General features: G+C 34.4%; 1 protein-coding gene across 3 annotated transcripts in view; it reads right to left on the reverse strand.

Moving 5' to 3' along the window:
• Cadm2 (cell adhesion molecule 2) overlaps positions 1–13,478 on the reverse strand; it is a 956,963-nt gene that overhangs the window by 78,754 nt on the left and 864,731 nt on the right. For all 3 annotated transcript variants that reach the window (XM_036203220.1, XM_036203221.1, XM_036203219.1), the window contains one exon: positions 7,664–7,842. In XM_036203220.1, the coding sequence (XP_036059113.1) occupies positions 7,664–7,842 (179 nt within the window). The remainder of the gene's footprint in view (positions 1–7,663; positions 7,843–13,478) is intronic.

Raw genomic sequence — 13,478 nt, forward strand, 5'->3', positions numbered from 1 at the left:
ATGAACTCCTAGTAAACTATGCTACCTGGGTTGAATGCGACAAAAGAAATATATCATCGACAAAAATTCAAGAAAATATGAAATCTTACAATGAGAACTGTTTTACCTTGGTGAAGTAAACCTTTCTCACAAAAGACCTTATGTTACACAAAATTTGTCTGGAAAAGTGATCAGTTTTGTCATCACACATACTATTTTTCTTGTTTGATAACTGTTTTTAAACTTAAGGATAATTGAGTTTTCAAAAAAATTGAAAATATGTAAATGTTCAGTTTGTCAAACAGAAGTAATGTAACTGAATTAACCCTTTCACATGCATCATGTTGGGCGCCCATTGGAAAATGGCTCACTGCCTAGTTCAGAGAGGTCAGTGAAAAGATAAGAACAGATTGGGAGTCTCACTTGTAAGTAGTGTTCACAGGACACTGGTTGGAGAAGAACAGAAAAGACAGGCTGATTATTTTTAGATTCTAAATAGTATGCAATATATTCACATTTGCAGATACTATGAAGTAAGAAACTGCAAAGCATATTTTATATAAAATCCATAGTTTCTGAAAACCAATGCCCCAGTGCTCCCCATAAGGCTATGATGTATGGCTTGAATTCTCTGGCAAATAAGCCGACTAAGCTCCATGTGTTTTGGTAAAAGAACTCTGTAAATATTTGGAAAATTATAGCCTAACTAGATTTACACATAAACAAACCAGGAAGACGTGAATGCAAATGACTTCATCCTTGTGTTTACTTTATTATTGACTGCAAATGGGAAAAGGGTTATATAGACTTAGTGCAGGATATATTATTAATGTTGAAAATTAGAATGATAAATTCTGAATTGAAATTTTTCCTTTGACATTTGGGTAGTTGTCCATCTATATCTGGAAGAACGTTTACATTAGTGTGATATATACAAGTGGATTTTGTACAGTGACAGCTGAAAACTCAATTTATCCACTACATTTTCATCTTAAAGAGATGGAATTTGGTTCAACTTTGTTGAGTGATTGATCCAACATACACACACACACACACACACACACACACACACACTTTTAAATGAGTTATAAAACAAACAGTACTCTCATCTCCACTTGTCTCTGCAGAGTTTGGCAGCTTATTAAAACAGAGGCATGCCTTTCCTACAGGCATCAGAGTTCTGTCTACATTTTCATGTCAAGAGTGATGTGTTATCTCAGAGATTAAGGAGATGTTTTTAAAGGACCATGCATCCAGTGACTGTGTAGGAAGATCTCAACCAGCCTTGCTGAGATCAGCAGCCAAGGGCTCTCCATTATTAGCCCAAAATTCCTTGTTGAATAGGGGTGTCTTTGTTATAGTTTTCATTCTATACCATGTATTTTTCATTTATGTTTCTAAAGAAAGCTTCTCCAGGAAACGTGCTCATTATTAGCAGACACAATTACGTTACCAGCTGGTTAGGTCTGTTTTTATATGAGAGAACAGATTTCAGTTGTATCTCTCCTTTGTGTTTCTAGGCGGTACATCTGTTCACTATCCAGTCTTCTCTTCCCTACTCTACACACAATTTACTCTCTCAGTGCCTTCATGATCCATAGGAATCCTGTTATCTAGGAATACAACTAAGCACGTAAATAAATAAATAATTACATAATCTTCCAATGTCTCTAAATATTTTCTTTCAGGAAATTGTAACTCTGTGTCAAAATAGACTATCAACTTATAGTCTAGCTACTATGATAATCAGAAAACCCTTTTTCTTTTTATTGAACTGAGTACTCATTTACCTACAAATCACTGTTGTTCTTGATATGAAATGTGAAATTTATACTTCCATAATAGGTATATACACTTCATAACAATATTTGTTTAGCTCTATGGCAAGAGTTTCATAGAAAAGTTAAGACATAAAATTATGAGATTATCAATCTGTTTGAAAATAAATTATATCATTCAACCATACATGTGCTATGTTGTTAAATTTATCAAGTAATAACAAACTTAAAATTGGTATTTATTTCTTGTACATCAGATAAATATTTAAAAGCAGTGACACACTAGAAGTGTTTCTTACAATGAAATGAGTTTATTTCCCTGCCTCAATTTGCTTTCCTACCATAATGAGCAAGTCATTTGCTTTCGGTACCCAGCATCCAGGGGTAAAATCACTGCCTCCCCCACAGTCTGAAGAGGTACAGTGAGGTACACAGCTCAGAAGTTTGGCTTTGATGTGATGTTTTGTAATATATGTATACAGCATTTTGTCTTGGGGCATTATTGACATTTATTATTAACAATAAATATGAGTGAATGTAGCAGTTCTGACTCTTAAAGCTGGAAAGGCACATTTAGTAGCTTGATACATTTCACTAGACTGAAACACATAGATGTTTACAGTAGAAATATTATGTTACTATTAATTTTGTAAAATATTAAACTATTTTTATAGTGGCTCATACCAACTAACAATAAATGTGATGGACCACATATTATATGTGTGTGTGTGTTATTAATAAAGAAGTTATCTTTCAAACAAACAATGGCAGTGCCATTTTTATCACTTCTTATTTCAATAAACACCTGAAGAAACAAATAAACTAAAAATACACAGTGATATTTCAGAGCTATTAAATCAACAACTGTGATACTTGATTGGGAGAATAAAAATAGAAGCAAATTGCAATTCTATTTTAATCCATGCTACCAAAATAATAGCTGAAGAGAATTTTGCAAGTTTTTTATGGTTGTAAAGATTAAATATCTTAGAAAAGAATCTATATATAATAAAGGTAAAACATGGAAAATTGTATAGTCTAATTTCATTCAAAAGAAGCATAGTATAAGTTAAGATAGTGATCAAGTTTAAAAATCTTATTTATAGGAGAAAATAAAGACCCAGTAGAATAAGTTAAACAATGGTAAAATTTACCTCACATGAAAGTGTTGCTGTGATTCAAAGGGTAAATGTGGATAAGCAAGAGGGAACTTTCTTTAACATGTGTGTCCATTACCATTTATCCTACCTTCTCCATTGAAGTTATGATATCAATGCCCACAATGTTGGCTTACAGTGTGTACCTGCCCAAATTCTGAAGCTATTGATAGAAGAATCAGCTGGACATTTTCTCTGCCTACCTTGCAGGATTTCCTTACAAATCTCAGGAAGGGCATTGAAGCTAGAATTTTCTTGTTCTTTAGGAATGTCTGCTGAATAAATATTTTCTATACCACGTTTTAAAAAAGAGTTAGAAGAAAAAATTCTATGTTATTATTTAGTAAATTCACTTTTTCTGCTCTCTCTTTTATGCACACACACACACACACACACACACACACACACACACACACACACCTATATGTGTATATGCATAATTAGGTTGTATGTACTTTGTGTACTCTCAAGTATCATATGTGTGTCTTTGTATATTTGGTTCAGAAGTTATAACTCTAAAATGAGTTGATTAAAATACGTTGAAAAAGTCAAGAAGGAACTAAATTAAGATTTGGGGACATTCAGACTTATCACTGTTCATATATATTATGTCTCAAAAACTTCACATTTCATATAGTTGTGATGTTTTTAATAATTTAGACTTTAAAATGTTTGTTGTTTTATTTATTTTTTGAGAGACAGGCATGTGCTAGGCCAAGGGGTAGAGATAAGAAGGGAACTATTGGGAATAGGTTTTCTCCTTCTACCACATGAGTCCTAGTAACAAACTCAAATATTCAGCCTTGGCAACAAGTTCTTTTATTTGGGGGGCTGTCTCACCCTCCACCTCCCCCCAAAAGATCAATATTTTAATCAGGTGATGAGAAATAAATATGAAATAGTTTAATTGCTTTCAACTATAAAATGAATTAGACTGAGGCTACCAGAAATTCTCTGTTCCATAGCTTTCTGCTTTGATGCCTTCAGTAGTTGGATGCTGATCTGGGTACTTGTTGCTTAGGAAGGAAAATTTATGTAGCTTCTTAAAAATGGATGTTTTCCTAGAGAAAGAAGGCTGTTTATGGAACTTATATCACTCAATATGTCATTAGCTTTTACACTGTTGCAAAAATTTTCCTATGACCCTTTTGTTAGCAAAAATTTAAATTTTTCTTCTTACTGAATTAATATTCTGTGTACTACATTTTAGAAGGATTTGGAGAGAAAATATTACTATGTGGTTGTTCAGTAAGCATTGGTGTTGAATCTGCCTTCATTTATTCAGGCTAATAGTGATATACAAGAATGCTAGTCCTATTCAGGGCACATCTGTGTAACTGATAGTATTTTAAATATTTCCATTTTTTATGTATGCCATTTATTTAAGACTAATACAGAACTTTAGTGTTGCATTTATTTTTTACAATTTTGATATTTGCTCTGCACCCTCACAGACTGTGTTTATCTATATGGCCATCCTTCTTTGATTTTTCCCTATATCTTATTGATTGTTTGATGTAATTTCTTCTTGACCCTATTAAACTATCATGTATTGAATGCAATTTACATTATCATTATAGTCAGAATATGTATACCAAATTATTAATGAATAAATGAATTGCTATTTTGGTCAGATGTATCGAAATACAGAGACAAATGGAACAAAATACTATAATCTGTTAAATTTTCATATATTGATTTCTAAAAAATGGATAATAATGATAACAGAGAATCTTCTACAATTTTATAAAAACTAAAATATATGGAACTATAATGCTAAATAGAAATTGAACAGGATAACTAATTCTAGCTATTAACTTAATAGACTAATTTTTCCATTACTGAGCTTATTAATAAAAAGTGATACTGTCTCCCACAGTGTAACCTTAACAGAGCACAGGTTTTATATGTGTATTGATACCTCTTAGAGTTCCTTATATACTGACTTTCAGTAAAGCTTTCATAGAAGACAAGTTTTAAACCAGTAGTTTAAGCCACCATCTGTTGTTCTAAAGCTGAAAATTTCAAAGGTATTATGGGAGAGAGGAGTTGAAGAAAATATGCATTGTACATAACCCAAAACATCAGGGCTTATACCAATTAAATGCCATAAAACTCCAACATACACTACCATTGGTACCCACAGGACAAAAATATAACCAGAGCCTGACATCTGTGTTGTTGGTCATTTTACAGGCAAGTGTTTCAGCCTCCATCACATTGGGAATGAATAAATGCCGGCCACTGTGGTAGATTCAGACTTGAGTCCCGGGTCATAAAAACCCTTCTGTACTAGAGCTATGTTAAATCATCACAGCTGATGCAAAAAAATCAACCTTGGTGTAAAACATAAAAGGGTAAAGTTATCCCAAATTACCACATGTAGCATTCATTATAGATCAAAATGCTACTCGAATTTTATCATGGAGTAGGGTTTTGAAATAGCCAAACTATTAACAGAAGAGTGTAGCTTTTCCATCTATACAACTAGTGACTAGTGAAACATTATGCCTAGTGTGCAAAGGGGAAAAGGGACCCTCTATTTTGCAATGAACCCAACTGGAGCCTCTTCTAAACACAGTGCAATATCATTGCACTGTTTCACAGAGCCTCTCATTACGTGTGTCAATAATACTAGGTAAACTACCGAGGAACTGCACAGCATTTATGGAGCAGCATGAAAAGCATTAATCTATGGGGTGCTTTTGATGAATTGGAGTGCAGAAGCAAAGCCAAAAATGACTTCTTAAAAAATGCTGGGAAAAGTATTTATTAGAAATATGTCCACTGCCAACAGCTGAAAGGTAGCCTGGCTATTGACAAAATCACACTGTTGCCAGTTCATAAACACTGAGATAGCATGAACATTCCCCGACTTGAATTCCTGAAAAGAAAAAGGTGACATATCTGGGTATATTACTTCTCAGTCACTTCTCTTTGATGTCTCCATAGTATTAAGGCACATTGCTGTCAACGCAATGTGTCATGCTACACAACATGCAGGTAGAATTCCTACCTATTAGAGAGTAGCACTCAGAAAATTTAAGATTATATATATATAAGATTTAATGTGAGAGCATATGCTGTACACAGATGCATACCCCTTGAACCCAGCTCTTAAGTTCTGAGAAAGTATTGTGATTAAAGTGGTAGGTTTTATACCATGTCTGGTAATGAAGGTGGTGTGCTTACCTACATGAGTTTACCACATTTAATCCCAGCCTAATTATCCCAATTATATGAGTGATCTATCCCAAAGTTGATTTTTTTTAACTTTCCACACCATATTAGAAATGAAACACAGACTTCCATAAGTTCTGGTGTATTAGTTGTGAAAAATCTATACACTCTATGTCTTCATTGTTTAGTATAGCAAGATAATGGGTTGTTTGTTGGTTTTCAAGACAGGGTTTCTCTATGTAGCTTTGGAGCCTGTCCTAGAACTTGCTCTGTAGACCAGGCTGGCCTTGAACTCACAGAGATCCTTCTACCTCTGCCTCCCAAGTGCTGGGATTAAAGGTGTGCACCACCACCGCCCAGCTAGCAAGGTAATGTTAAGAAGAGAGATTTTATACTACAACAATCTTGAAAATAGAGCTATATTTATATAATTTTCCTCATTCTTATTGTGTAGATGTAACAGTACTGTTACATCTACATTATTGTTTTATAATAAATGAATACCTCGAAATAGAACAAAACAAGCTTTTTCTCTTTTCCAGAATATTAAATCTCTCTCAAAAAATTAGACTTAATCCCTCAAATATTTTTTATTGAAAGCTATTTGACTCATCTATATTTCCAGCAGTAGTTTACACTTTGATTAAGATGAGAGTAGACACATTCTTTCCATGATTCTTGAAGTTCACTGAATTTATTACTGTATACAATAGTATCTCATTATTTGGTAAAATAGTATGCTCAGAAAAAAGTTGTCGTGGTGAAATATGTGAGGAAAATATTCCATCTCCTGGTAATTCTTTCTCTTGGAGATTCACAAAACTACCTTCTGGCATACACAAGAAACTGGCAGAAGCAGTTACATAAAGGAAGCTAACCTTGTTTAATACAGTGTTAATGCATGTTATAAGAAAGTGTTTTCTTCTAGTCACACATGAAAGCTACCTTATAAAGAAGCCATGATGTTTGGAACTTGAGTAAAATAGTCATTTTCTGTATTCATTTCCATTTCTGCCATCTTTCTCATTCAAACCAATTTTGAATTAAGTTCAGACAAGAGAAAATAATTTCAAATTATTACTCATAAGAAATTAAATATTACAATTGCGAACTTTTGCCTTTATTACACTCCAATGGCATATTATTACATTTTGTGTGGTACAATTCAATGTTTAGAAAGCACATTTTAATATCATACAATGAAGTTAGCTTGAGAGAAATGTTTTTCAGTGCTTTGGATTATAAGGATTATAACTAAAAATTATGTATGGTAAATTTAAAGATAAAACTAATATAATTTACAAATCACTACCAAATAACAAATTAAATTACTTGTAATAGGCTTTTCATGAAATAATTTTATTTTTCATATATGCTTTAATTTTTTCTCTTATTAGTCAAACTGACACATATTAAATGTCTCTCTTAGAGATATTTATACTCCCTGAGAAGTTCTTCTGAAGGAAAAAGCAGACCAATTTTACTTTTTTTTCTAACAATGTTGACAGATTTTAACAGTTCTCCACGGTGTTCCCCAATTCACATGGACTATTTCCCAAGAGAACTCACCATGTACGATGAGGACATATTCTGCGCTGCTTTGGCCAATGGTGTTCGTGGCTTCGCATCGATATGTGCCGTTGTCTGTTTTGTTCAGGAAAAGAATGTTGAGTTCCCTACCACTCACGACCATTCGATCAGGATCGGGTAATTCTGCACCATCCTTTGTCCACAAAACAGGCTCTGGCCTGTTGGATATAGCATGCATGTAGAGAGAGAGAAAAAAAAAAAAAGAAAAAGAAAAAGAAATGTTGAGTGTTCAGTGAATGTAATCAAACAATTTACACCGACACCTTTTTTTTTTTTTTTTTAATGTCTATGTGTTAGTATTTATCAGGTACCAAAGAACCGTGAAGGGTTAACTCAGAAAATTTAGAGGGGAGATAAATATAATTTAGTCCTGTTCTATTTAATGAATCAGATATCTATTAAGGAACAAATGTATTGAGTTGCTGTAGCCCTCACTTCTAGTGTCCTGCTTAGGTCAGTTCTGAATCCAGATGCTGCTGTCAATGACTAATATTTCATAATGAACTACTTTCTTTGGGCCTGTGAGCCAATTTCTCCTTGGATTTACCTTGGCATTTTATAACACGGGCCTGACACGGTGGCATGGCGCTTCCTGAAGCTACTGCTCACTCTCTGATCTCTACCACTTTTCCTACTCTCCTGAAGAATTTTTTTAGAAGTATTTCCTCAGCAAAAGGGATTAAGAGGACGAGGGAGATGGAAGAGCACTTGCCATACAATGCTGACAATTCAAATTCCATGCCTGAAAAGCATGGTAGAAAGACAGCAAGTCTTTAAAGTTGTCCCTCTACACACTATTGTGAGAAACACCCATACACACTCACACACACACACACACACACACACACACACACACACTATTTTAATCTTTACAAAATATAGTCAGACGCCATATGACAGCTCTTCATCACTGAACTCTATGATATCTACTTTACATGAAACAAACCAGATTCTGATAATGACACCAGTCTCTAAATCCATTGTGACTATTTGTGTAACAAAAATGCCTTTCATTCTAATGAAATACACCTATGAGATGCTATAAAGAGATTCTCTCCATGGGCTCCTGTAGAGTCTCAGAAGGGGCTACTTAGTTACAGAACTAAGACGTTCTATTTTACTTCTGAAATTCTATGATGAGACAGAGGTCGAAGGTTGAGCTGAAAACCAATGTCAATTGATGTGAACAGTCAGGCTGATGTAATGCAGCCTTCATGAAAATTCAGAGACCTGATCTCTTGTGGAAAATTTATGGGTGGAAAAACTGCTCGTAGAATCCATGAGTTAGCAATCAAAAACATTATTTCCATGATCAGGATTGCCTTTTAAGTTGTTGACATGGTAACCTTGAGAAACCTCTCCCAAAACAATGGAGGCATTCATCTACTTGGTTGTCTTCCAGAATCAGAGGTTAAGACTTTTTGCTGAAGCCCCACCCCCCACCCCCACCTGAAACACACACATTTTGTTTGTATGCTATGGAGATATCAATCTGGAACTAACCTGGAAGCTTCCTCTCTGAAACCTAACCTGCAAAGAATGTGTGTATGCAGGGTGCCGGGGGAAAAAGTCATCTGCAGTCTTACCCATTTGTGAATCCTATAAACTATGACACAAATCTTCCAGGTAACAAGTGCCCTTGTATGGAGCTGTGGTGCAACTGTTATGAGAGTAAAAACTGCTCATTGATAGATTTTAAGGACTGCGCCATCTGAAGGAATCTATGCCTTACAGTGTAAATGTGGTCATAACCATATGGCAGGTGGCTATCATAGGCTCTAGAACAGTAGTTCTCAACCTTCCTAATGCTAGGACCCTTTAGTACAGTTCCTCATGTTGTGGTGACCCCAAACCGTACAATTATTTTGTTGTTACTACATAAATGTAATTTAATTTTGCTACTGTTATGAGTCATAAATTCAACATCTGATCAGCAGAATATCTGATACACAACCACTAACAGGGTTAAGACAAACAGATTGAGAATGAGTGCTCTAGAAGGTAACTGAACACTGTTAGTTAACTAAATTGACTTGCCATCAATTTGTTTTCAAAATATTTCTATTTATATGCCCAGAGAAATGTTATTCTTAGCCTGAATCATAGAAGCTTCTTTCCAGTGAATGACACTAGATGCAAAGATTTCACAAGATGCCCAGAGTAAGTGATGGATAACTGCTCAGTCCAAAACAAAGCTCAGGTAACGTTACAAAAGAGTAGGAGACAGAAAATGGGAGAAGGGTTATAAAATGACATCTTCTGGGCAAGACACACCCATTGTAATCAAAGGCACACAGCAGCTTCAGATACCTGCATGGGATTACATAGGAATGGACTCACAAACAGTCAGGGTAAAATGAAAGAGACGCTCTGGGGTTCCTTACCCCTTGCTGCTGAACCGTTTGCTACTGTTAGACTCATGGAAAAAGTAGTCATTGGCTTTAATTACGTTCCAACTGATGATACTACCAGGATGCAATGGATAGTTCTAATCCATCTTTCACACAAAGCACTGATCAAAGTAAATGGGTCACAAAACAAAAAGAAATTATACATTTAGAAAAAGGATTGGTACAAGTAAAGGAGAGTTAATAGAGATGAGAGGGAGATAAGAGATAAGAGAGATAAGAGTGGACACATAGAATACATTATATACACGTATGAAATTATAGAAGGACTAACAACAAATAATAAATATTTACATAAATAAGTAAGAAAACAGGGAAGTTTTTTTTTTTTTTTCCAAGATTGAGGGACTCCAGTTTATCTTTTTCTTCTATACTTTCTCCCAGGCATCATCTCTTTATTTAGTTCTTCATCTGTACTCTTTGCAATAACCTTTGTAACAAAGAGAGAAGTTGAGTGTTTCTCTGAGGCATTCTAGCAAATTAATTTAAGCCAGGGAGGGAGTCATGGCAATTCTGCTTCATAGTGTGTTGATCAGAAGAATAGTTTACAGTCAGCTGTGTGTAACTGGTCTAAGACATAGTAGCAGTTTTCTGGGATTGAACCTTCCTACTGTGGGATTTGACACTATCTACAGCTAAGCTACATGGAGTCAGAATTGAAGTGAATAACAGGTTTCTTTGCTGATGCCCTTATAGCAGGGAAGGACTTATATCTCTGGTACAGAGAAACTGGCTGGCACATACATTTTGGTGATCAGGGTGAATTATTGCAGTGCATTAGTAGAGAATCATAAGCCCTTTGTTTTCTCTCTATCTCTTCAGAAAGAGAAAGCAAAGAAATGAAGGCAATTTTATCAGAATTGTACTCATGAGATTTCTGAGAGAACATCTTTACAAGAAAAAAAAATTAATGAAACTAAGTATATAAAATTATTGGACAGCATTATTTTTCTCATCCAGTGATACAGAAAATTTTATTAATATCTACTAAAACAAAACAAATGCTAATAAATCTCTACTTGCTGCATATATTATACTTTTGCTAATTGCTGTTAGAATTTAATAATTTGAATTTTGGAACACCCCGTAAAATCAATTGTGTTCTTAGCATCCTTGAAAATGGTAAAACAAAAAAAAGTGAAATTTAACTAATATATTTTTGTCAGAATGAAAATAGAGTTTTTGCATTTTTCACAAAGCCATATAGTTCTTTTTACTTTTGTAAACAAAACCAATAATAAAAACAACACAGATAATTTTTATCTGAAGACACTATCTTTTGTAGTTCTCAAAAGAACTATTTATAATCACAAGGCAATGCTTTCTTGATGTATAAATTGAGATTAGTTAATACAGAGATATAATTGCCCATACACCCAAAATTAACACCTCAAATGTAAATTGTGATAATGTTCTTTTAATTGGTTAGTATGTTTTTCATTACCTCTTAAGCACTTGGTTCTATAAATGCATAATTAAATTTAGACATATATTTTAAAATTGTGTAGAAACATAGGAATCTAAACAATGTATTGAAATTTAAGTTCTTCGTCTGTGTTTAAGTTTTTTCCTAAACAAAACACTTCCCTTCTAGTAAATGAATGAAAAATAAAATGGCAAAAGAACAAAGAAAAGAAAGACAAAATAAAGCAAAGTTTGCACATGTGGTGACAGGATGAGGCTGTGATTGAAGTAAGTATTCCACCAAACTGAATTCTCAGGCATCCAGGATCCTACCTACTCTTTGAGATAAGTCTTCAAAGTTGTAAAGGTGTTCACATCGTTAGATGTAATTTTAATGAAATGGAGTTTAGAGCTTATGTACAGATTATAAATAGCCTATACTTGTTCCTAACTAATTTTCAAATGTTCAGCCTAATATTTAGTGGTTTAGCATGCCTTGATACAGTTTTTGTTTCATCTTAGTATAGAGGACCCCTAGGCTTTTTTCTAGTTGGTGCCTAAAAATGATTGTGTTTTTTTGCTCCAGATGACTAACATTCTTCTCTCTGTTCAGGCATCCAAAGAGGGTCATTTTCTTTTTCTTTCTTCTTTCTCTCTTTCTTTTTCCAGAGACAGAGTTTCTCTGTGTAGCTTTGCGCCTTTCCTGGAACTCACTTGGTAGCCCAGGCTGGCCTTGAACTCATAGAGATCTGCCTGCCTCTGCCTCCCGAGTGCTGGGATTAAAGGCATATGCCACCACCATCCGGTGAGGATCATTTTAAAAGAAGTTCCAGCTCATAGTTTTTATGAAATGAGGTTAGAAAAGAGTAGGAGGCAGATTTCAGGAGTAACAGGAGAGAGAAAAGCAGCAGAACTGAGATGTCACAGACCAGCTCTGCAGTATGAACATTAACACAGTCACTACAAAATGTCCCCCTTTCTATTACAAGATGATTAGAAGTTTGAGACTATCGGTATGACCTAAAACTTCATTTTATTTTTGTCCATCACATCTATAAACTTATAAATCTGATTTTATAATAGGGTATACCTAAGACATTTTATAACAGGTTCTTCTTCAACAAGAATCATGGAAATGGGACAGAAATCAAAGATCTTCATGGATTCTTTTTATAGTTTAAGGACTTAGTACAAGAGATTATAATTTTCCAGAAATTTAAAAAAGTTAGCTCACAGTTTTCTCTTGCCCACTACCCATACAATGAAATTGTTCCACTCCATCAAAATCCTCTTTAAAATGCACAGAAGTCTCTAAAAGTGAGAAATAAAACAGTCTGACTCCCATTATGATATGCATTTCAAATGTTTTTCTACTTAGAACACTTCCAAGTCCAACAGCTCCATTCATATAGTTCAGATTCTAGTGTAAATGAAAAGAAAAAAAAAAAAACCCGAAGAGACAGTTTTGAAAGAACCAGACAGGTAAAGAACATACTTAAATAACAGTGCCTCTAAATATGCATTTTCCATTGCATTCCTAACACTGTTATTAGTAGGCAGGAACAAGCTAGATAGTGAGACCATGTCTCAAAATTGAAATAGTAAAATGAAAGTTTTGTTGTGTGGCCAAAAGGCCTACTAATGGTTCTTGGTTTTCTTTGAGAGTCACTCTTCTATGTTAACATATAAACTGCTCCTGGATTCCATAGTTACTTCTGCTTTGTAGAATAAAACTCTTACTCATTCATGCTGGATTGAGTAAGACTATCCCTCTTCTGTCCTTGCTGACCACAATGCAATGTGGAGTTTTTCCAATGTCTGAACTACTATTTAATGAAAGTGATAGATTCTACTTGTTCTGTCTCTAGTTGATATCATCACTATAGATAGATTTCTATTGAAAAGCTCGACAAGGAAAGCGCCTACTTAAAAGTCACTATAGATAGGTACTGGTGTATGTGATAGCGCCAAAGATATCTTAA

This window comes from Onychomys torridus, chromosome 12 (assembly GCF_903995425.1).
Source record: "Onychomys torridus chromosome 12, mOncTor1.1, whole genome shotgun sequence".
NCBI classification, from domain to species: Eukaryota; Metazoa; Chordata; class Mammalia; order Rodentia; family Cricetidae; genus Onychomys; species Onychomys torridus.